Here is a 25,069-nt window from a genome sequence, read left to right as displayed (position 1 = left end):
AAAAAGAATATTTTTATCATATTAATAATAAATCTAAAAAAATACAAATATTTTATAATTATGAGAAAAAATTATACCTATGAAGGATGTGAAAAATTTCATACTAGGTCTTGTAATTGCATCTTTTTTTTTTTTGTCTTGGTCTTGTAATTGCATCTTAAAAAGCACGAGCATCATGAGCTGTGCCTTTTCATTTTGGTGATGCAAATATAAAATATATATTCCAATCACACACTGGCATCACATTTTGTGTTGGAAATCTTTTCCTTCCAATGAATTTGGCTTGTTTAGTTTGGCTAACCACACATAAAATATGAATATCATCTATGGTTCCTATAGTATTCTTAAAAAATGACCAATATCATTGATTATTTTGTATTTTGATTTGAATTTTTCGAAACATAGGATTTAATAGATTTATGTATTTAAATGATAACCTCAAACAAGCAAGTAATACTTACTTAAATTACTTAGTTGCCGTTTCTCCTGAATATTAAAATTTTTTTTTGTATCATTCTATTGTTAATTCTATGACCAACCATATTTAAAAACATCGCAACTATTTTTTGGATTCCTATTTATTTAGTGCTCTTTAAATTATGTTCAATCAAGTTTAAAAATAACTAAATAAAAAAATATTTTTTTATTCGAAATATTTTATAACATCGAATATGATGACCTTTCAAAATTTTTTGAACCCATGAATGATCAATTTATTTATCAGTTTTATATGAATCTTTATAAATATATTTAACTGCATATTCATCAATTAATGTAGACATTTTTTCAGTTTCTGTGAGATCATTTTTTATAATAAAAAATAATTTAACTTTATTATTGTATTTTTTTCATTATCTTCATTCCAGTTGTCCATTAATTTTAATTTTAAATATAAACCTATATAATATATATTATAATATAATTAAGAATCCAAATGTTTATTTAGAAATAAATTGACAACTAAATTTACTAGCAATATATGATAAAAGATAAATAAAAATAATTTAAAATATATATCGATCATACATTAGTAATTATACTAGGTATATTATATGTCGTAGGAGTGGAGTGTCATTTTCTCTAAATTTTTATATTTACCGATCCTAATATCCTATTTTGCAAAAGTTTGTTAAAATCACACAAATCAAAATCTTAAGTTAATATAAGTTTAACGACCTTGACTTAGGCCTTAGGGAACCGTTTGATTGAATATAAACCAATCCAAAGGATCAAAATGAACCAATTAAATTAGAGAGTTTCTTTTGCCGTTTGCTTGTGGGTCATGTCTTTTTTATTTAATAAAGGAAAAGTCTAGGGGCTAGCAACTTTTGTGTTTTCTGGCCAATATTTAATCATCAAAACAAAAGTGAGTGATTTTCTATCATTAGATATAATCTCACACCATTAAAAATATTATTGATTGCCAATTAATAGTTACAAAACACCAAAATTGCTGCCCCTAGCATTCCTCTTTAATAAAAAAAGTCCATTAGAAGTGAACAGATACAGTCCAATCAACTAAAAAGACTATTGCACGTCGGTTTCTTATTGGTGTCTTATTTTATTAGATGTTATTAAATTGGGTTCATTTTAATTTTTAAGTAGCATTTCTAGTGCAACTTATTTTTATTTTATAGGTTATTTTAGTAAAATTGTATGAAATTAAGAAGCTTATGCAAACAAAAAAGGCAGATATTATATTCCTAATAGAAAGAGAAAAAAAAATCCTAAACTAATTCGAATAATTATCTCAAAAGATAACGAGTTTTTTAAAAAAATATATATTTTTTTTGTCTATGATCTTTATTTTTAGGGGTAAGTACTGTTTTGGTCCTTAAAGTTGAGCATGAAAATCGAAATCGTCCCTCATCTAATTTTCAATTTAGAATCGTCTTTAACGTTTTTTTCCGTATTAAAATCGTTCTTTTAATTTTTTTGGACAAAAATACCCTCACCACTACCAACACAATTACCTCCTCCACCACCACCACCACCAACACCAACACCACCGCCACAACCAACACCAACACCAACACCAGTAACTAGGGGTGTAAGTTACCGAACCAAACCGAAATTTACCGCAAAACCGAACTGAAATTTACAACAACCGAATAAAAACCGAAAAAAATCGGTTTTTTTGGTTTTTTTTCCGAAGTAAACTGATCGGTTCGGTTCGGTTTTCGGTTGGCTCAGCAGAAACCGAACCGAACCGCAGAAATGGTTTAGTAATACATTAAAATAGAAATTTTAGACTTAACAAATGTGTTTGTTTTATGTTTAGTTGTTGGAATGAGTTGAAATTGTGTTGAATTTGAATGTAATGTAATATTATTTCAGTTTATTGATTGTTTTGAACATCATTTTACTAAGATTAATTTTCCATTAATTAGAATTTAAAAACCGAAAAAACCGACCGAACCAAACCGCTTTTGGTTCGGTTCGGTTCGATTCGGTTGTTGCAGAAACAGCAAACCGATTGGTTGGTATTATATAAAAACCGAATAAATCAGTTCGGTTGGTTTTCGGTCTAAAACCGAACCAAACCGAACCGATAACACCCCTACCAGTAACACCAACACCAACACCACCCCCATCCACTGCCACTCCATCATCATCTGCATCACACTAACCAAAACCCAGAAAATCAACATCATCATCGTTATCCTCATCAGAACCCAGAGCTCAGATCCAGAACTCAAACTCAGAAAAACAAATCCAGAACTCAAACTCAAAAAACAAGAACTCAACTCAGAAAATCATCATCATCATCAGAACCCATAACTCAGAAAATCATCATCATCGTCATCATCATCAGACGAGGGCGAGGCGATGACGAGGGCGAGGAGGAGGAGCAGAAACGGCTCGACGAGGAGGGCGAGGCGCGAGGGCACAGCGGCGGCGCGAGGGCGAGGCGGTGATGACGAAGGCGAGGAGCGGCGTCGGCGAGGAGCGATGAGGAGCGGCGGCGGCGAGGACCCCTTCTCTCCCCCCTCCTCCTTGTTTCTCCCCCTTTCTTTCTCTCCCCACCCCCCGCTTCTCTGTATCCCTTTCTCTCCTTTTTGTCGGCGACAGCGACGGCGACGGCAGCTCCAAGCTTCGCCGGCGCCGTTCCCCTCCCCCCTCCCCTCTTCCCTTCCCCTCCCCCTTCGTATACCCTTTTCTCCCCCCCCTCCCACGTGTTTTCTTTCCCCTCCCCCTACGCGTTTTTTTTTAATTTTATAACTTTTATTATTAAAATAGGAATAGGGGTAGTTTAGGAATAACATAAAAAATTTTATTAAAAAGGACGATTTTAATACGAAAGAAAATGTTAAGGATGATTCTAAATAAAAAATTAGATGAGGGATGGTTTCGATTTTCACGCTCAACTTTAGGGACCAAAACAGTACTTAACCCTTATTTTTATGAGACTGATTAGTCAATCTATCAATATTTTTTTCTGTATTAACAGAATAAGCCTATATAACATGTTAAACTGTTGTATTATCCATTAAAATCAACTAAGATTGACAAATTCTTTTTTGTTGAGAGTCTCGTTATCTTTTAAGAATAATTATCAAAGTCGTTTAATTTTATTTTTTTATTTTTTTATTACCTTTTTCAAATACATTAACTAAATTTATTGTGTAAAATTAAGAAATATTTGTGATTTTTAAATTGTTTAAAATTAGAACAATTAAATGAAAGATATATTAATGATTAACGTGTCACATAAATATATTCTGACAAAAAATTATTGACAAAGACATTAACCAATCTCACATAATTAAATATTAAAAACCAAAAAAAGTGTTTCTTTTATCGAAAACATCGTAATTCATTGAAAAAATGATCAGAGACCGAAATAGGTATTCACTCTAGTAGAAACTAAGGTAAAATTGTCTAAAACAAAACAAAAACGCTCTTCATTTGAACTTTTTAAAAGAGGTATTATTCTGTGGGTGGGTCAGGATCTTTGTTCCGGTGGGGTCAGGTTTCTTGGCCCAAGCCTAGGCCAAAAACATTCATTAAAAAAAAGCTCTTAATTTTCAAAATAAAAAAACAATATTATATACTAAAATACGTTTTTTTTTTTTAGTATTTACTTATTTTGTTTTTCAAAGATCTTCGGACTGAGGCACTTTAATTCTCAATCAAAATTAATTATTAGATTGATCTCTAACAATTAATTCTATTAGTTATTTAGATTATTTGTTCCATCAATTCTAACGGAGGATAAAATAGTCCCTGACAATTCTAATAAGGGACAACATAATTTCTGACCTTCACTGTTTGGAAACGACACCGTTCTCTACTAATTTCCATCATATCTCACGTAACCCTAATATTCATACTCTCCTTCATCTTCACATGTACAATCTTCTTCTCCATCTTTTCCTTCCTTCTTTTCAACTCCAAGATGAAATCATGGTGTAACTGTCATACGTGTCATACCTACCTCAACATGTCATGAACCACACATTTTTTAAATTTCTGTGACTGGAACACTACCCCCTCCGCACTTCACCCACCAAAAGCATCCACCTCCACGTCCTCGATAACAACATCACCTTCAATCCCGACAACGTCCACCACATCCTCAAAGACCAAGTTCCACAACTATCCAAAGGGCACGCCTTTCTCCAAAACATATATATAGAAACCTAAAATTCCTAATCCTCATTTGCATAATCTTTCTTTAATTCAGAGATCCCTAATGCTGTCCATACTCTATCCAACCTCTCTGCAGCCACTTCCTCGCCACTCTCCCTTCTCACTGCATCGTCACACCTCACCGTGCCATCACCCTCACTGCGTCGTGCTCTCTATTCGTGGCGTTCCTTTCCGTAACTCTGCTGTCGTGTCCATTCTCTCCCCTGTTGCCGTGTCTCCCACCTCGTCCACTACTCTGTCCTCTCGCTCGCCGTTACGTCCCCACTGCGTCATTTCGAAAGAAGTTACCATCTTGGCGTTTAGACTTTTTGTATAAAATTTTGCTGTTTTTGTATAGGATGGATACTTGCAGTTCTATTCATATAGAAATTAATAATTAATTAGAACTATGAGATAGATGGAGAATGGGGTCCTCGCGGAGAATAGGACCTTGTAAGAAATGGGAATGGGGAGCAATATTCCCCCACAGCAGGAAACGAAGATGGAGACAGAGCAAATCTGGGAGCGGAAATGGAGAGTAGGGAGATATTCTCCGCCCCCGCTTCCGCACTACCCTGTTGACATCCCTAATAGATTACAACTCTCGTAAATTTCAGAATATTCTTAAAGTGAATCTTTTAATGGGATATTCATATTTGAATTTGAATCTTTTAAGTTTTTTTTCTGGTCATGTTCAGACATTTGTTTCTGCTATTTGATTAGCTATTAACACCAACATCTAAAGAATTTTCTTTTATCACATCCTTTAGAAAAGAAAAAACTCAAACAGATGAATCACTAAAATGCTAGCGAAATACCAGCTTAACATGATGATTATTTCTTAACAAGTAATTATATAAAAAAATAACATTTATATTTTAATTTAATATTATATTAAACCCTAATAAAAAATGTTAACAAAAATTTTAATATAATACTTTTTATATTAAAACTTATGTGGGATATTTGTAGTGAATTTTTTTCAATTGCTTCGTATCTTGTTAATTGCGTGTTTTTCAAACTTATTAAGCAATAAACTTCAATTAGAAGATATATATATATATAATTTGAAAACAACTAAATATAATAGATCCATTTTGATCTCTTATAATTTTTCTATTGCAATCAATTGATAAGAGTGGTATTTGAGATGTTTTTAGTTATCATAACCAATAAAAAAAAATGAAAAATAGGCGTATATATGGAACTAAATCTCTCAAGTGGTTTCTGAAATTCACAACTTTTATCATTTTAGTCCTTCACATCTAAAATTCACTCTATTGGTCTCCGATATTCATTTTCAAGTACCATATTAGTTTTTGGACTCTTTCCAACGCTGGAGTGTTGAGTATATTTTGATTTGCCATTCTTTCCAGCGCTGATTCCACAAAAGGAGTGTTGAGTATATTCTGATTTGCCACACTTGACACAGGGACAAATAGTGTCGTTTCATTCTAAGGTTTAAATAAGGCAAAACAAGAAAATGAAAAAGAGTTTATATGGTGTGCAAACTATTTTATCTTTCATTATTCTCTAAAACACCTTCATTTTTATCTTGTTTAATCACCAAAACGATATCTCATCGTTTAGCCATGTGTCCAGTATAGCAAATTAGAGCTAACTCAACACTATGTTCATTGATTCAACACTGGAATGAGTCTAGGGACCAATATGATGTCCGAAAATTGGATCTTGAAAATCAATATAGTAAATTTTGAATTTGGGAGAGTAAAATGATAAAAATCGAAATCACAAAGACCACTGCAGGGATTTAGTGGTAGATATGGAGGGATGAATGTACCACATGAGATGAGAAAAGAGGGCGGCGGGGGGGGGGGGGGGGTGGTTATAGCGTGGGGTTCGTTACGGATGGAAATACATGGAGAAGGAGAGATATGGAGGGATGAATGTACCACATCATATGAGAAAAGAGGGGGGGGGGGGGGGAGCTGGTTTATAGTGTGGGGTTCGTTACGGATGGAAATACTTGTAAAAATTTTAGTTGCTCACATTTCGCTGACTAAACCCTTGCAACCAATTGTAACTGTTGACTGCATTCCTAAACCCCTGCCACCAATTCCCCAAATTCAGTTCATGCAGCGTTAAACCTTCCAATTGAAAATAAAAAGAAAAAAGAGTCAACAAAGGCTAAGGAGTTGACAAATGAGAACCAAACTCCAACAGGAGACTGAGAGAACCCAGTTGTGGACAAATCAGGTGCTGGATCTTTACCGTTCTTATTCACCATTTGATTTCATTAGTAAGAATCAGAACCCAGGAAACACTGTATTGGGTTGGATATGTTGTTTTGTTCTGTTGTGTGTGAAGTCAGTTGATAATGATGGAGAGTGAAATGGAGAAATGGGGGAAAGGCGGTGGAGGGGTGGTCACTGTTGGAGTAGGAGTAGAGCAACCCCGATGACAACACAGGGCACAGGTACAAGAGATGAAAGGGAAATGTGTGTAAGTGGAAATTACAGGTATTTTGTCTTATATGTCACAAACTATTAAGACAGTCTAAATGTGATTTTCTCCCCGTAGTGTTTAGTTCCACTTTTATGTCACGCTTTATATTTGTTGTTTTCTACTTTTGTTTTTTGTTGTTTGGTTTTGGGGGGGGGGGGGGGGGGGTGAGAGACACTTGCAAATGTATAATTCCCTCTAATTCACGCAAAGTAAAGCAATCAGCAGAGAAACGAGACGCACCAGATTTCAGGGAGGCCTATGTAAACAAGAAGATAGATGCAAATTAAAATTAGAGTGCTAGAAGTTCAAGCAATACAGAAAAAAAAGAAAACATTGGATGAAAGCTCAACTTTTGGTCTTGGAAGGCTAAAATAACTAGAAACAAACGACACCATCAGACATAAACGCGTGGCATAAACACAAATACTGTTTCCTTGTTCTCACTGTCACAGGCATGCTTCAAAGGTGCTGCTGCTATTCTCTGCATCGTCAAGCATTTGCACGACCTGTCGAACACCTTCCTCAATTTCCTTCCGGATAACTCCATCAGGCATATCAAATGTCCTCCTAAAGGAGCGTGATCTTCCACCAGGCTGGGGATCTACCACATCAAGCATTGCTTCCAGCTCATCCACGATCGACCTCTTTGCATATCGCACCATCCGATCAATTCCCTAAAATACAAGTAAGGAGAAAAATCATAAGGAAAACAGATGAATGGTAATGCTCCTTTTAACACACTCATGATCGTGATGTAGTCAGAATCTTAGGCAGGTGCGAAATTCCGTTCTTTTTATGGCTAGGAGTCTAGGACACCATGACTTACCTATGCAGTAATAATATACAAGTCCTCTTAAAATTTAATGCTTTATGATGATTAACGTCACCATATTTGAAATAAACTGATCTTCACTGCCTAATTCCTGAACAGATACATAGATATGTAGATGGAAACTGGGAAGCGAGCAGAAGCCAGAATGATTGTACAACTACTGCGAAACATGGTTTAGATTTTAGAAGATGAACTCTTCTAAGCTATGATTGAATCTTCAAACTTGTCTAAAGTCCATATGCTACACAATTATAATAGTTTTCAACAGCACGTGGTGTTAGAGACAACTAAAAATGCCCTAGGATTTACTACAGTCAACCACATTTTCACTAGTCTGATGTTTAGAGAATTAGAGGTTATAAACTGTGAGAAAGATAGATCTATTCCATAGACAAAAGACAAAGATATTCAGAAATTGGAGATCGCTACCTCAATGGCATCGACTGTGAGGAGCAAGACAATGATTTTCTCTGAAAACCTCTGGCGTTCCTCTGCATCACGTGACAAGTGACGACGGTAGGAAAAGTTATTGAATTGAGCTCTGATTTCCTTTAACTTGGATTTTGCAACAGCAAGTTCTCTAAGGGCACGTAAAGCTTTGGATCTACGGATCAGATATGTTCTAAAGCTGATCTGGATCAACATTGCAGCATCTTGTGGAGATAATTCCTTCCTTTTGCCTCTGTTATTTTGAACAGCTCCAAACCTCTTTGCAAATGCCTTACTCAACAAGAAAGTTAGATTGCAGAACTCAGCATGCTTAAATGTTTGTTTAACGTATAAAATTCCAATAACAGAAGCGTATGTGTGTGCTACACACTCAATTAGATGCATTTGAGACAAAAATGAAATGTAGCATGCTTATTTAATGCACTAGTATCTGTCAAAATACTAATCTAAATGGCGCAGATTTCACCTTAGAATTTGAATTATAATTAGAGGTCCCAGCCTTCTGTAATGATCACAAAAAAGAAAGAACGAAAGAAAAAAATAAATAAATAAATAATGCATCTCCTACTTCATTTAGCGGCCACTTGCAAGAATGCAGGACACGAACAAAATAAATGCATTTAAGACCAACATTATCTTTTGAACAGATTATGCAACTTCAAACAAAAGAATAATTAAAAAACAAAAAAGCAGCACATTATTGGATCATATGGAACATGTGCAAGTTCTCAGAACAAGAGCAAGAAAACATGTACAATCGGATTACAAGCTAGTTCTCAAAAAAAAAATGACAAGGTAGTTAACTTTGGAAAGCAACTTCGCTTTTCAAAACCAACAGATTCAAACACTACAATCAATCACACATTTGCAATGTAAATGAATTTAATTAAACAATAAACCACGATTACACATCTAATATAACTAGTAATGCTGATTCAACCCTGCTTAGCCACACTTACTGAAACATAAATCAAGCAAGCAAGCATTTATCAACCAAACAAGCCATGTCCTTCACTTAATCACTTCCGAATACAGTTTCAAAATCCGATTCACAAACTCAACAGATAAGAAACCAACACAAACCTGTCTCAACACGAGGGTTCTGTGATCACTGGGTTCTTCAATCTCCACAATGCGCAATGCACTCCCTTTCTTCTTCTTTTCATGCTCAGTCTCCTTCTCCTTTTCCTTATTCTTCTTCTTCTTCTCAGCATCAGCACTTTCAACTTCAAACGTGTACTTCCTCGTGTTCCCACTCTCCTCTCCCTTTCCCTTAATCTCAGCCGTCCATTTGATGTTCCTCGCCGCCGCCGCCTTCCTCTTCTCCTCCTCAACGATCTCCGCCACCCACTTGTACTTCCTGTCAAACCCGTTCCTCTCCGCTCCCTTGATCTCCGCCGTCCAAGTGTACTTCCGATCTCCAACACCGCCGACGCCGCCGCATCTTTTCGCGGCTAGGACCCGATCGAATCGATACTCCAACTCGGAGACTCGGTCCGACAGGTTCTGAAGGAACAGCTCGGTCTCGTGCTGCTTCTCGACGCGGTGCTTAACTCGCCGCAGAGCGAGCGCCGCCGAGTGCGGCGGGACGATCAGATCGGCGACGGAGTCGACGGTGTCTTCGAAGAGGTCGAAGCAGAGTGAGTCTTCGACGAAGGAAGGGAAGGTTAGGGTTCTGGTTGGGACCACAATGGAGGAAGTTTCGGCGAAGAACAATGGCAGAGATGGTGGTGATGATGATGATGAGAAGGTGTTAGAGTAGTAGCAGAAGGGTTGTTCTTCGACGAGCTCAAATCGCCTGAATCGGCTCATGGTGATTGGTGAGTGACACAGCGAGTTAACTCTGAGTCGGAATCGGTAACAAACTCGTTCACGTGAAGAAACAGAGAAACACAACAATAAAGCGTGGAATGAACAAATGCGTCAACGAATGAATCAATTATATTGAATCGGGTTTAAAGTGGGAAATGGAGAACGCGACAAAGTATTGAGGAGAACGAGGACGAAGGAGCAGAGCGTCTAAAGGTGGAAGGTGGTGACTGGTGAGGGTATTTGTGGGAATTCATATCCTGAAGGTGATGGGATTAGAATGTTGGTGGTGATGATTTATGATGTTGCTAGTGCGGGGTCGGGTGTAAACTTTGGGCGCCGCATATTGAATTGACCAAAGTGGGGTCATTGATTGAGATTAATTACGGTGGATGCCAACAATCTTATTACTGTATTTATTTATAGTCTCGTCCTAAGACGATTGTGTTTTTGGTAGGGAATGTAATTGTGCCTCCCATGTGACCTTTTACTCGATTCATGGCCCCACGTCCCTGGCGCTATGCGACCAAACTATTTGAGTGATGAATTTAACTTTACATGTGAATGCGATTGTTGAATTATTGTTATCTATACCTAAAAATTAATGACCAAATAAATACTCTTACCAATGTTTACTTTCACTCCAAGATCTTACAATCTACAGCTCTTGTAATAATTTTGCGCTGAAACTTGAAAAGGGGTAGTACAAATTACAAAACTACAAATATGGTTGAGCACTTGAGCGTCACATTTAAAGGAGTTGGATTATGACTCAATCTTACATGTAAAAGAACCTTTCGCAATATATACTTTGTATGAACTCTGTCCATGTTATGTATTAGCATTTTTTATAGTTGATTCCAAAATTATTTTATATAAAAATAAATAAATCAATTGTTTAAAGTTAAAATAAAATATGCTGTCTTCGTTGTAAAAAGTAGATAACAAGTTATTGTGGATAGTAGAAAAGTCAAAATTACTCGTAATAAAAAAGAATTTTTTTTTTATTTTGAGTTGTATTAATAAATTTTTAATATTGGTGAAAACTTAGGTGCAGTCGACTTTACGTGAAATTGATAGCTGAGAGCCGTTAGATAATTTGATTGATTTGACTAAATTTTCATCTAACGGTTCTCAACCATCAATTTTACATGAAGTCGACTGCACTTGAGTTTCCATTTTTAATATAATGCACTTACGGTAATAAGGATATGAATAGGACATGGGATACACGGATACACGAATTTAAATTTTTAGAAGATATGGAGACACGATATATGGATTTTTTATTTTATTAAATAAAATAAATGTAATATTTACCAAAATAAATATTTTTACGAGAATTTACAGTGTAAACGAGATATGGTACGTCAGCGTGACACGCTGTAAACGAGATATGGCCCGTCCTCGTCCGACTCCTCTGCCTCATGCTTCGGAATCGTGACATGAATGGGCGATGGTGCGAGAGGTCGGTCATCCTGCACATAGGTTTTGTGTACGGAACCCCCACTATCACCATGACCTACCTCAGCGGACAGCTCCATTACCTGTTCACACATGATCCTCCCATGAATGTCGAATATCAGTCGCACATGCTCGTCCCCGTGAAGTCAGAATAGTCGAAACCGGAAGACTACATTTCTCATAGGTGCCAGCAACCTATACGCCACCCTTCCGATTTCCCTTGCTTGTGTACCACCGACTTTACTCAATATCAAACTTTTCAAATCCGACAACGTCTCCATACGCCGAGTGCGAAACAATATCGGATCCTGACACTCAAATGTCACTCCATTGTCGCCATTTCTCATACGACAATTGGGATAAAGAAGCACAACTATGAATGAATTGTTACTGGCCATTCAGCTATGTTTTTGATAGAAAAACGAGATAGAGAAATGATATGAAATGTGTGTGAAGAATACCAATGATTACACATACTTTTATAGATGCTGAATATTTGTCTTTTATTATCTCGTTTAAAGTGCAAACGAGATATACACGTGTCACCCTGACTTGCCATTGTAAACGAGATATGGCAAGAGAATTTAAATCGGTAAATTCTCGTAAAAATATTTATTTTGGTAAATATTACATTTATTTTATTTAATAAAATAAAAAATCCCATGATATATATATATATATATATAATATCAAATATTTTTTTAGATAAATTATAATAATATTTTGATATTTTATTAATATTTAAAATATAAATTAATTTTTTATTATTTTTAATTATATAAAGTATTTAAAAAAATTGTTTTAATAGACAATAATATATATTATTTTTAAACTTATTTCAAAAATACATATTAAGAATAATGTTAAATACAATAATACGTGATAATATTTAGGGTTAAGTACGATTTTGGTCCTTAAAGTAGGGGCAACAAAAATTTTTTTCGTCCCCGACTTTTTTTTGCTTACAAAATCGTCCCTAGGGTTTAACTTATTTTTAAAATTGTCCTTCAAACCAAAATACCCTTCTCTTTCTTCACCAAAATACCCAATTTTTATTCTTCTTTTTCGTTCTTCTCCATCAAGAGCTAGCAACAACAACAATAAAATCACCAGCAATAACAATAATAAAATCAGCAATAATAAATCAAAAGAAAAAATAATGAAGCACAAAATCAATGAATCCGAATCCGAATCAGAAGTATAAGAACAATAAATCAAAAGTAAAAACAATGAAGCCATCTCTTCTTTTTTTTTTTTTTCCTTATTCAACAACAACAATAAAGCATAAGCATAAGCAGAATTGGAAACAAAAAGTTAAAGCAAATTTGAAAATTGAAATAAAAGCAGAAACAGAAGTAACAAAAGCATCAAAATTAAAAGAACAAAGAATCAAATGCAGAATTAGAAACAGAAGCAAAATCAAAAGCATCAAAATTAGAAACAAAAACAGAATCAGATTTAATTAACAATCAGATTAACAAAACTAGAAACATGAGCAAAATTGGAACCCGAGCAAAATTGAAAATTGTAGATGGTGGTGATGGAGAAGACCTCGCGAAGGACACCGTCGTTGCGGTAGCAACAACAAGGAGGGCGAGAGTGCGGTCAAGGGTGACTTCGGTGACGATGTGACGCTTGTTGAGGGACTGGGCAGTGGCGACATGGATGACGCTTGTTGAGGTTGAAGTGGACTTGGCAGACGATGCGACGCTTGCGAGGAAGAAGAGTGACGAGATCTGGAGGCGAGGACCGAACGACGAGGGGTAGCGGTGGCAACGAAGACCGAACGACAAGCAGCAGTGGCGGCGGATTCCTTCCCCCACCTTTCCTTCTCCCTCTTTTTCCCTGAAAACCCCTTCCCCTAGCATGATTCCCTTCCCCCCTTTTCTTTTGTTTTCTTTTATTTTTTTTAGTTAGGAGTAATTTGGTAATAAAAATTAAAATTTTTGTTATGAAATTACTCATCCCAAAAGTTTAAGCTGATAGGAGAATGTAACACTATAACAATTTTGGTAAAAAAGATGATTTTAAAATTAATTTAAATTTTAAGGGCAATTTTATAAATAAAAAAAATTAGAGACAAACAAAATTTTCAATCCCTATCTTAAAAATCAAAATCGTATTTAACCCTCATATGTAAGTATATTTAAATATATTTAAAATAAAAAAATTTAATTTTTTAAAACATAATTAAACAAGACACGAATATCAAATAAATGTCGATAAATGTTCGACACATAAATACACCAACTGCACAGAGTAACTCACCTTAATAGGTTTTAAAATTTAAACAATGTCAGCTTTCACAGCTACCGTATGGCGCTAATTAATTTTCATATGGAGGTCACATTGGGGCAACACAGCATAATGGGAAGGCTTTGTGCTTTACCTGCAGTGTGGGATCAGAGACGAACGAAATCGGACCGTGCGTGTTGGGGGGAGCTAATCGCACGGTCCGTCTTGCACTGACAACACGGAGGGTCTGAATTGTGAAGGGGCTTCCATGCGTCGCAGCTCCCTTGCTCCCAAGGACGGTGCCCCCTCAACCAGTAATGAAGTATTTACTTCCCACACCTTTCTCTGAAACTCCCTCAAACCATCATTTTCATTTATTCCCACCCACCCAGCAGCCACATTCTTCCTTCTTCTTCATCCTTCAACAACACACACACAACCCCTTCATATAAAACAGATCAAAATGTCGAAGAAGAAAAAATATAGAGATGTTGATCATCTTGAGTATCATATTATAAATTATCTCAGCTATGATGATTATGTAAGTGTATTTATTAATTTTTTTAATATTTTAAAATCAGTATTAGTGTTGTTAGAAAGTTAATTATAGTTATTGTTTGAGGTAGTTTAGGAGATATATAACAACCTCAGTATTATTATTATTCTTAATGTTATCATGGTTATTATTTTTATTATTTAAAATTATAATTACAGTTGTTAGACTTTTAGTTATAGTTAGTTGTTGTTGCGGCATGTAGTCTTAGCGTTTTAGCTTAGCATGTATTATTATTATTATTATTATTATTATTATTATTATTATTATTATTATTATTATTATTATTATTATTATTTAAAAATTTACTGATTATTACTAGAAATTTAATTAAGATTGTTGTTGTTAGTAGTTCAAGTTAAGAGGGTGACATTATTATTATTATTATTATTATTATTATTATTATTATTATTATTATTATTTAGAAATAAATATACTGAATATTTCTAGAAATTTAGTTAAAATTATTGGTGTTAGTAGTTTAAGTTAGGAGTATATATATAAAAGTGACATTATTATTATTATTATTATTATTATTATTATTATTATTATTATTATTATTATTATATGTAAATATGGTTGGAGAATATTTTAATCAATCATAATATTTGAGTTAGAGCAATTATAGATTAATAAAAAATAATATATGTATAGAAATTTTTGTAATAATTAAAGAAATTATAATTAATTATTTAACGTTCATAATTAATTTTAGAAGTTATAACAGTATAAGTGATAGAAATTTTTGGTAACAGTAAATAAAGAAAGATTTAGGGTGGCGATTAATATAGAAGATTTTTTATTAACAATAAGAGTTTGTAAAATATAACAAAAATTTGTTAGCTTTGGGATAAGGTAATCAATTAAATTTAGGAGTTAAAATATTATTACTTAGTAGATTGGATTTGGTAAAATTGTTATTCGTTAATTAAATTCAGTAACTATGTATGTGGTGTGATTTAATTTAATGTTTGTTTGTGGAGTTATTGGTGATAAAATGATTAATAATGATAGGTAATTAGTTGATAAGTTAGGGTGTAGTGATTACATTTGGTAATTAACAAAAAATTTAGCATGATTTTATTTAATTAGTTGCTCTGGTTAGAAAATTATGATTTTTTTTGTAGTAGTATTTGTAATTTGTTAATAATTTGACTAGTGGTTTATGTTTTTGTAGAGTTCACGGATGTTGACCTGTGATAATCCTGTGCCCCCAGATCGGTATGATGATAGAGTGGAGGCGCATCTACGGTTTACTGGTTTTTATCATGCGTCCCAGATTGGAATAGTCCAATGTCAGAAGGCGCTGGTGAATGCTTTAGTCGAAAGGTGGCATCCAGATACACATACCTTCCACCTTCCTGTTGGTGAATGTGCTGTGATGCTGGAGGATGTGGCCTTAATTCTCGGTCTTTCCACGGACAGTTTTCCAGTCACAGGAATGACTATTAGTAGTTTTGAAGCCTTAGAGGCGGAGTGTCTGCATCAATTTGGGGTTGCACCAAGAAAGTCAGACTGTAGAGGGAGCTGCATAAAACTGACATGGCTTCGTGATCTGAAAGAACGTTTACAGTTGACTGATGAAAATAGTACGCAGAGGTACGTGAAGTGCCATATTATGTTGTTGATCGGTACCATATTGTTTGGAGACAAATCTGGGGCATCTGTGCACTGAAAATTTCTGCCCTTGCTAAGTGATTTTGGCAGTATCGGGCAATACAGTTGGGGGGGTTCGGCATGCCTAGCCCACCTTTAAGGGCATTATGCAGGGCATCTCGTTATGACTGTAAGGAGATCGATGGTCCACTCACACTGTTGTTCGTTTGGGCTTTTATCCGAATGCCATATGTAGCACCGGTTCCGAGGAAACCCCGCAGTTTCCCCCTTGCAAATAGGTAACATTATCTTACGTTGACTATGTATCTTCATATTTAGACTCGGGTTGTATTACTGATGTACGTCATATTAGGTGGCGCAACTGGGAGCGTGGAGACCGACGCTTTAGGTTTCTTACACTTGCTCACTTCAGGCAGGCATTCGATGATCTTCAGAAAGGCCAGGTATATTTTCGGTTCAGAAGTATCTGATTTTGGTTTAATGTTATTGTTAATTGGATTGTGATCATGAGTCTCGTTAATTTTCACCAGTTTGTCTGGGTTGCTTATGCTGTGGATCGCGTGGATCCAGATATAATTCCTGCTGAAATTTACATGCATTCGGTTGTATGGAGTGCTACAGTGCCATTGGTTTCTTTTGAATGCGTTGAGTGGCATGCTACTGATCGGTTTAGGAGACAGTTTGGTTTTGTTCAGGGAATTTCTCATCAGGAACAGAATCTGGACAAGGCACACGGGGAAGTCCTAACTGGGCCTAAGAATCTTAACTGGGTCACAGCAACAAGTCATTCAGTTTGGGTTATGCAATGGACAAACATGTATCATCATGTTCTTACTGATCTTCCAACGCCTTCACAGAATCCCTTAGATATTTACATGGACTGGTACCGTAATAAATATGGCCACCACTTGAGGTTGTCGGATCTTGTCGTTCAAAAGAATGATGAGGGTGATGAGGTCATGAATGATGTGGTTGAAGGGAATGAGGCGAATGAAGAGAATGATGCTTTAGGTGAAGAACAGTTACCACATTTATCGCCACCTCCACCACCACCTCCACCTCCACCTCCACCTCCACCTCTCGAAGAACAACCTCAGACCTCAAACCAATATGTACCTCAGACACAGTTTACCTCATCATACCCAATCCATCAGCAGTATTGGAGTGGGCCATAGTATGACTCAGTTGAAGGAGGTTATTTTAGCCAGTTGCTTGGGTTCATGGCGGCAGATGCAGGTTAATCACATTATGGCTATCAATATGATATCATGGCGGGTAGGTACTCATTGGACGCAAGGTTCCTGGGTATCACCTCCTCAGGTGCATCGGGAGGGTTGGTCTCTGGTGACTCTAGTAGAAGTGAAAGTGGTCGAGGAGTTCTTAATAGTCATAATCCTCACTGTGTTTCAATGAGTCAAATTGAAGAAAATGCTCAGACACTTGATAAAGAGACTGATGAGTATCTTGTAGATGAACCAGATGACGAGGAAAATGATGACACTGATGAGGCTGAAGCATCCCGTAATGATGCATCTGATTATGGTGATAATGCAGGTACTAGTATTGCCTTATTTATATGGTCAACTGATTTAATTACATTCATATGATTTATATCATATATAGTTGTTTGATAAATTAATGGTATGAAAGTCATGTGTGGTATCTCTGTTGAGACTGATAGTACAGATATACTTGTTTGCTTAGTCTATGTAATTATATTCCTGTTTGGATGGTCTGTCTAATTAAATTATGTACAGGTGAGGCATGTACTCCGGATGAAACGGACAAAGGCTACAATCTCAGGATTGATCCGCCCCGTCGTAGTGCTAATCGATACACTCCATCTGTGTTAAAAAAGGCTGCAAAAAATGCAAGAAACTTGTGAACGATATAAAGTGGGCAATCCGAAAGTAGATGTTGTGTTGTATTAGTTAACTTTTCAATGTATTCGTTAATGAATCTATGTATCTGTTAACTTTTCGATTTATTTCTTAATGAATCCATGTATTAGTTAACTTTTCAATGTATTACCTAATGAATCTATATATTTTTTAACAGGGATATGTAAACTTAGTGTGCATGTATTAGTTAACTTTTCAATGTATTACCTAATGAATCTATGTATCTTTTAACAGGGACATGTAAACTTAGTATGCTTGTAAATTTTTCAATATATTACGTAATGAATCTATGTATCTTTTAATAGGGACATGTAAACTTAGTATGCATGTAAACTTTTCAATGTATTACCTAATGAATCTATGTATCTATGTATCTTGTAGATGAACTTAGTATGCATGATTAACTTGCATGTGTCATAAGAGTACATTGATATAAGTTACAATGTTTCAAATAGTATATTAATACATAACATCTTGAGAAAGATAATATATAAAACTACTGAGCACTATGATCGGCAGGTGCACCAGCTGACCGACGGCAGCTACTACGGCTATGTCCCTCAGCACCACATTGCCTACATCGCCGTGGAGGACGCAACATCCGCGTGTCCATCTCATTCAAGAAGCGGGTCATCCTGGGGCGACCTTTGGTCATGCGTCTTAGGAATGGATTGGGTACGAATCGCGGCCCGGTGTAAACAGGCCATGTAGAAGGATTTCCCAATGGCCTAAACCTAGCTCGATAAACCCGTCGAACCTAGTCCATCTTATACACATCATGCACATACAGTTGCCAGTCCAGTCGTTGATTTGCACAACATGGAAACACATGCCGACACGGGATCCGATCCACCCGAAACTCACCACAGTCACATTGATGCCGACGTAGGTCGACAGCATACTCCAGTCCACTAGGCATCTCACGCACTTCAAATACCTCATTCTGCCTGTCGAAGCAGTTAACCTGGATATTTCCTGATGCAAGTTGGTTTGCATGCAATTTCGTGGTCACAAGCTCCGAAAATACATGGCCAGCATTAATCCTTGCCTCCGCCTCAGCTCTTTTTCTGGTGAATAGCTCGTTAAGCCTGTAGAATGTTGCTTTGACAAGTGCAGTGATTGGGAGGTTGCATGCACCCTTCAGCACAGAGTTAATCCATTCGACTAGGTTTGTCGTCATGTGACCCCATCGGTAACCACCATCAAATGCCAATGCATACTGTTCACGGGGGATTTGGTTTAACCAGTTAGTGTAAGCCTCGTCCCGTTCTCGTAAACGCTGGTAACGCACTTCGTACTCACGCACCGTCCGCGAATATCCTGCATAATAACAAAAAAAAAATATAAAAAGGGGATTTACATACACTAAATGAATGACACGCTATTAATAACAAACTTCCAATTACTCAATATTACCTATATTAACGACAAGTTTTTGCAGGTACGGTACCTTGAATTTTCTCAGGAAGTTCGACTCAATATGCCTGATGCAGAACATGTGGAAAGCTCTAGGAGGCGACCAAGCTCCATTACTCCGCTCCACGGCTGCATTGATGGATTCGTGTCGGTCGGATATCAGTCCCACACCATCCCAAGTCACAACATGTTGTCGCAGGTTACTGAAAAAGAAGTGCCACGCATCAGATGTCTCTCCTTCCACAATAGCAAATGCAATTGGGACGATGTTGTTGTTGCCATCCTGTGAAACTGCGACTAACAGACAACCCTTATACTTTCCGTACAAGTGAGTCCCATCCACCTACACAATTGGCTTACAATGCCTGAATGCTCTAATACAGGGGTAATAACTCCAAAAGACTCGATGCAATACCCGAATATCACTGACCAAGTCATCGCCTTGATATGCAGGCATAGTCTCAAAATGGACGACAGCTGATGGCTCCTTATGACACATGGCCTCAAACCATATAGGCAACGCTTCGTACGATGCTTCCCAACCTCAAAATATTTTTTCTACTGCCTTTTGCTTAGCCAATCATGCTTTCTGATAACTGACGGTGTAGTTGAACTTCGATTGCACGTCTGCAATAACTGATTTTACCTTTAACGAGGGGTCAGCCTCAACCAATGGCTTTATTGGTTCTGCAATTGTGTTTGAATCGAGCTTGGAATGATCCTGAGAAATGGTAGATCTGGTACAAGTGTGACTACCATTATACCTCAGTACCACCCAACAATGCTTCCTGCTGATCATGCTAACCTTGATAAGCCAATCACACCCAGACCATACTGTGTACACTTCGCATAAAATGTCAACGGCTCCGACTCATACACCCAGTAGTCTACACTTCTTCGAATGCTATACTCTTTCATCGCCTTAATAACAGATTCCCTGGAACTGAATTCCATTCCGACGGCAAATTCACCATCTGCGACAATAAGAATTTCTGGCGGGACGACAACCATATAAAAAAATAATTATTACACGGATATTTAATAACCAAATTTAAAGGTACATCAACATTCACTGCATCAATTATGATATACATAAACTTTATATCAGCTTTTATCTCATTCTAAACAAAATAAAAATCTAAACACATAATTACCTAAATAATTAACTACATACTAATTTATATTTAACTAAACCAATAACTAATTAAATTAAACTATTATCTTAAACTTACCTAAATAATAACAAATACATACCTACACTCATATATTCCGGAAACTCTGGAACATGCTCCAAATTCAACACTCGCATGAAAGATGGCTCCTCAAACGGCACTTCGTTCACGAGTGCATTTGCCACGTCTGTCACATCTGAGGTCACTGTGCCATCACCTTGCTCTTCATCCCCGTCTGGACCGACAACTTCGTAATTGCTTTCAAACTCTTCTTCACTGTCACTATTGTAATCTTCTCGTACAATATTCCGGTCGGCCTCAGATTGTTCAAATTCAATGTATAACTCGATGAACGAGATTCAGGCACGACTTTCAAAATACATTGAAAACATCTCTTGCAAACTCGCTTCGTCCGTTACATATTTGGATTCAAATTGGACGAAATCCACCAAACACCGGTATGGGATATCTGTATAAAATGCAAGATATTTTTCTCGACATCTTAGAATCAATCTTCTCACAAATCACACCTTTGAGCTCTTCAAATGAGATTGTGAAGGGGATAACAACATCTAACGGATTTTCACAAATAAATTTCACTCCTTCAGAAGTTTGTAACAAAATATGACCAAAGTAATACACTTTTAAAAGAACTCTATCATCCATCTCTCTCGCTTACCTAAATAAGAACAGAAATTTCAAAACCAAAATTTTTTACTTCATTGAAACTAAGAAGGACACAGGTAGAAGAGAGGAGAAGAAGTGGTCGAGTAAGAAGAAGAACCAAATCTGAAATCTTCTTCACGACACACACCCTTTTGTACATATATAGATGCACCCATAACTCGGACCCAGCGGTTACTTACTTCTGATTCAAAAAAACTATAACACTCAAATTGGACCATGCGACTTTTTTTTGCAATTTTTAATCAAAATTTAAACAAACACCCAACTCAGACCATGCGCTTAGTGGCTTCTGATTAAAAAAAAAAACCTATGAAACCCAAAACGGACCATGAGATTTGTCAAAGGAATTTTTAATCAATTTTTAAACACTCACAACACGGAGGGTCCGATTAGGGTGTTGCTGCATTTTCAAATTTTCTCTCCATTAAAATCGGACCATCCGATTTTATCACAATATTTTTGTTGCAAATTACTCGCACGGTTCGAATTCTCCAACCTGCTACTGAGCAAAAAGCTGTCCCACACAATGGTCTAACTCCCATGTGTCCCATAACCATGCGCAACACAACCCGGATCTCCATAACTAAAAGAATGAGCCACCGTATGGTTGAGGGGTTGAAGCTAGATAATAAAGATTCTGAAGATGGACTTTGGTTACGTTATGAGAGTCCATCTAAAAAATTAAGCAGTAGGTTTTACGGGCTCAATATTTAGGGTAATTTCATCTATTTATTTTTCCTTTGGAATCATTTTATAAAAAATTTAAATATTAATTATATTAGATATATACTAAAAATTAATAACTAAATCAACTTACTATTATAAAATAAATATTAAAATATATATTTAAAAAATAAAATAATATATATTTATATATAAAATATATTAGTTGATTTGATAATTAATTTTTCAATATATATAATATTTTTTATTTTTTAAAAAGAACGACTTCTTAATTTTTTTTCAAAAGAATTGTTAAAACTAAGAAAAAAGAAAAAGAATAAAAAATTATATTATTTAAAAATAGTTGAAAATAGAATTTAAATCTACAAACTATTAAAAAACATTTAACTTTAGTAAGTTAGCCAAATTAACTATAAAGACTTTTGTACTACTAAATGTATAAATATAAAGCTGTTAAAGTTGATATAAATATTTAATTTTATCTCCCACTATATTTGTTATTATTTAGTAGATTAAAAATGAGTTGAATTGAATTTAATGATACTAAATTTAAATTTAATTCAAGAAAATTGAGTTTGTTTCACAACTCAACTCATAATAAACAATTAATATTATTTGTAAAGATTAAATTTACAATATACACTTTATGAATTCTGTCCATATATATTTTTTATGACTAATTCTAAAATTATTTTATATAAAAATAAATAAATCAATTGCTTTAAAGTTGAAACGAAGAACTATGTCCTCGTTGCAGAAAGTAGATAACAAGTTATTGTGGATTGTAGAAAAGTCAAAGTTATTACTAGTAATAATTTTTTTTTTTTAATTTTGGGTCGTATTGATCAACTTTAAGTTATGATGCATGAAGCCATGAATATTGATATGAACACAGAATATAATATAATATAAGATATGTGAACATATAAATTTAAATTTTTTAAAAATATAGAACATGATATATATATATAAAATATAAAATAGTTTTTTAAATTATAATAATATTTTAATATTTTATTAATATTTAAAATATTTTTAATTATTTTTAATATATTTTTAATTATATAAAATATTTAAAAATATATATTTTAATAAATAATAATATATTATTTAAATTTATTTTAAAAATATATATTAAAAATAAAATTAAATATACTAATATTTAATAATATTTAAATATATTTTAAAAAATAATTATTTTTATTAAAAAATAATTAAATATAAAATATATATTAAATCAAATAAGAATTAATGAGTATCATATTTAAAATATATTCGATAGGTGAATATAATAACTCACCGAAGGCCATGTGTTTAATAGTTTTTAAACAATGTCAGCTTTCACAGCTTGCAGCTGAATAATTAAAGATTCTGAATATGGACTTTGGTTACGATCTGAGAGTTCATAAAGAAAAAAAACTAAAGTAGTAGGTGAGAGGTTTAATGAGCTCAATATTTAGGGTACTTTCAGTCTTTCATTTATTATTTTTCTTTTGAAATCATTTTATAAAAAAAATTAAATTTTAAGTATATTACATATATACTAAAAATTAACAACTAAATTAACTTGTTATTGTAAAATAAATATTAAAATATATACTAAAAAAACAAAATAATATATATATTTATACATAAAATGTATATTAGTTGATTTGATAATTATTTTTTATATATACATAATATTTTTAGTTTTTTAAAAAAATGACTTCTTAATTTTTTCAAAAGAATTGTTAAAACTAAGAAAAAAGAAGAAGAATATAAGAGTATATTTTTTGAAAATGGTTGGAAAAGAATTTTAATCGACAGACCATAAAAAATATTTAACTTTAATAAGTTAGCCAAATTAACTATAAAGACTTTTGTATTATTAAATGTATATATATAAAGCTCTTTTAGTTGATATAAATATTTTATTTTCTCTGCTACGATATTTTTTGTTAGGATAAAAGTGAGTCCATTAGTATTTTAGATTGACTTTTGAAAAAAGTAGTTATTTTTTATTTAAAAAAAATTTAATTGAAAAAAATTATTTTACATTTAGATAAATTTTTTAAAAGGAATTTTTAAATATTAAAAATGTCTTTTATTTTTATTTTTTTTAAAACAAGGTATTGTTAATTTTAAAAAAATAATAATTTATTTCTTTTAATAAAAATATTTAAAAAAAACGTATCCAAATAGATTTTAATGCTAATTTAGATTGCCTTTTTTTGTAAAAAAAAATACTTCTTTTAAAAAAATGTACTTTTTTTATTTTAAACATGTTCGCATATCATTTAAAAAAAAGTATTTTTATTAAAAAAAACAAATAATTTACTTTTTCTAAAAACCAATAACACATTGCTTTTAAAAACAAGCATAAGCAAATGCAGTTTTTAAATCTTTTTTTCTTTATCAAAAATATCCTTTATCATAATTAGTAATTATAATTTATATCTTTAATTCTAATTTTTTTCCAAATCTTCAATTTCTCTTTAAATCTTTTTTTTTAAATATTAAACTTCATATCCTAATTTTCTTCTACATTTACATTTATATATTCTCTTCATATTTTTTACATCTATCTTCATTTTAATTTAGGACAAAATACATTTTAAAATTGCTCTTCATTAATTTTACGTCTTTTGATCTCCATATATATCATCTTCATTCTATTCAATTTAAATTAAATTAAATATTCATATATAATCGTATGCAGTTTATATATGTATCTTTAGATTTTGTTTACGTCGACTATTTAGAAAGAAACAGTGTTGTTTGCATAAAACCAAAACTAATTAGTGCTGCCATCTTAGATTTCATGGTGCAATACGTGAATATATATAGTTTTTGCAAAAGCCAAATGAATCACTTAAACCATGGTTAATATAACATCAAACTAAAAGTCAATCTTCCAGCTATTATATCTTATTAGTTATTACATTCTATTATTAATTTTGGTTACATTTTCAATTAATTATATAAGATATATATATATATATATATATATATATATATATAATATATATATATTATTAAATTAAGGTTTAATTACTTTATTAGTGTCTATAGTTTCGCAAAATTTTTAATTCTTTTTCATTGAGTTTTTGCACCAATTTTTTTTAATTGGGTTCCCACACCCTTTTTTCCTTTTATTTGGGTCTCTGCACCA

The 25,069-nt window shown here is 33.9% G+C and overlaps 2 protein-coding genes across 3 annotated transcripts; both read right to left on the bottom strand.

The window, feature by feature from the left end:
• Positions 1-7,359: 7,359 nt before the first annotated feature.
• On the bottom strand, positions 7,360-10,629 carry LOC112737386 (BAG family molecular chaperone regulator 7). Of its 2 annotated transcripts, XM_025787273.3 has the most exons (4): positions 9,464-10,629; positions 8,847-8,882; positions 8,360-8,650; positions 7,360-7,772 (listed from the first exon to the last, which is right to left on the bottom strand). In XM_025787273.3, the coding sequence occupies exons 1-4, from the start codon at positions 10,190-10,192 to the stop codon at positions 7,545-7,547; spliced, it is 1,284 nt and encodes a 427-aa protein (XP_025643058.1). In that variant the 5' UTR covers positions 10,193-10,629; the 3' UTR covers positions 7,360-7,544. The 2 variants fall into 2 exon arrangements, with proteins under 2 accessions (XP_025643058.1, XP_025643059.1); XM_025787274.3 differs by lacking the exon at positions 8,847-8,882.
• A 7,826-nt stretch (positions 10,630-18,455) lies between these two features.
• On the bottom strand, positions 18,456-19,832 carry LOC140177453 (uncharacterized). Its single transcript, XM_072210562.1, has 4 exons — positions 19,806-19,832; positions 19,376-19,718; positions 18,813-19,279; positions 18,456-18,716 (listed from the first exon to the last, which is right to left on the bottom strand). Exons 1-4 carry the CDS (start codon positions 19,830-19,832, stop codon positions 18,456-18,458), a joined length of 1,098 nt encoding a protein of 365 aa, XP_072066663.1.
• Positions 19,833-25,069: the final 5,237 nt, after the last annotated feature.

The sequence above is a fragment of the Arachis hypogaea genome, chromosome 13 (assembly GCF_003086295.3).
Source record: "Arachis hypogaea cultivar Tifrunner chromosome 13, arahy.Tifrunner.gnm2.J5K5, whole genome shotgun sequence".
Taxonomy (NCBI): Eukaryota; Viridiplantae; Streptophyta; class Magnoliopsida; order Fabales; family Fabaceae; genus Arachis; species Arachis hypogaea.
Note: the sequence above shows the minus strand (reverse complement) of the source record. Positions and strands in the feature narration are given on the sequence as shown.

What these genes read in the sequence shown, in the direction of transcription:
- LOC140177453 (XM_072210562.1), bottom strand. Translation starts at nt 19,832, where the DNA reads ATGCCTGCATATCAAGGCGATGACTTG. An exon ending in AAAACTTGTCGTTAATATAG is followed by an intron (nt 19,280 to 19,375) that starts GTAATATTGAGT and finishes GTTATTATGCAG; the next exon opens with GATATTCGCGGACGGTGCGT. An exon ending in GTGACTGTGGTGAGTTTCGG is followed by an intron (nt 18,717 to 18,812) that starts GTGGATCGGATC and finishes AAGATGGACTAG; the next exon opens with GTTCGACGGGTTTATCGAGC.
- LOC112737386 (XM_025787273.3), bottom strand. Translation starts at nt 10,192, where the DNA reads ATGAGCCGATTCAGGCGATTTGAGCTCGTCGAAGAACAACCCTTCTGC. An exon ending in ATTATAATTCAAATTCTAAG is followed by an intron (nt 8,651 to 8,846) that starts GTGAAATCTGCG and finishes TTGTTGAGTAAG; the next exon opens with GCATTTGCAAAGAGGTTTGG. An exon ending in TCACAGTCGATGCCATTGAG is followed by an intron (nt 7,773 to 8,359) that starts GTAGCGATCTCC and finishes CTTGTATTTTAG; the next exon opens with GGAATTGATCGGATGGTGCG.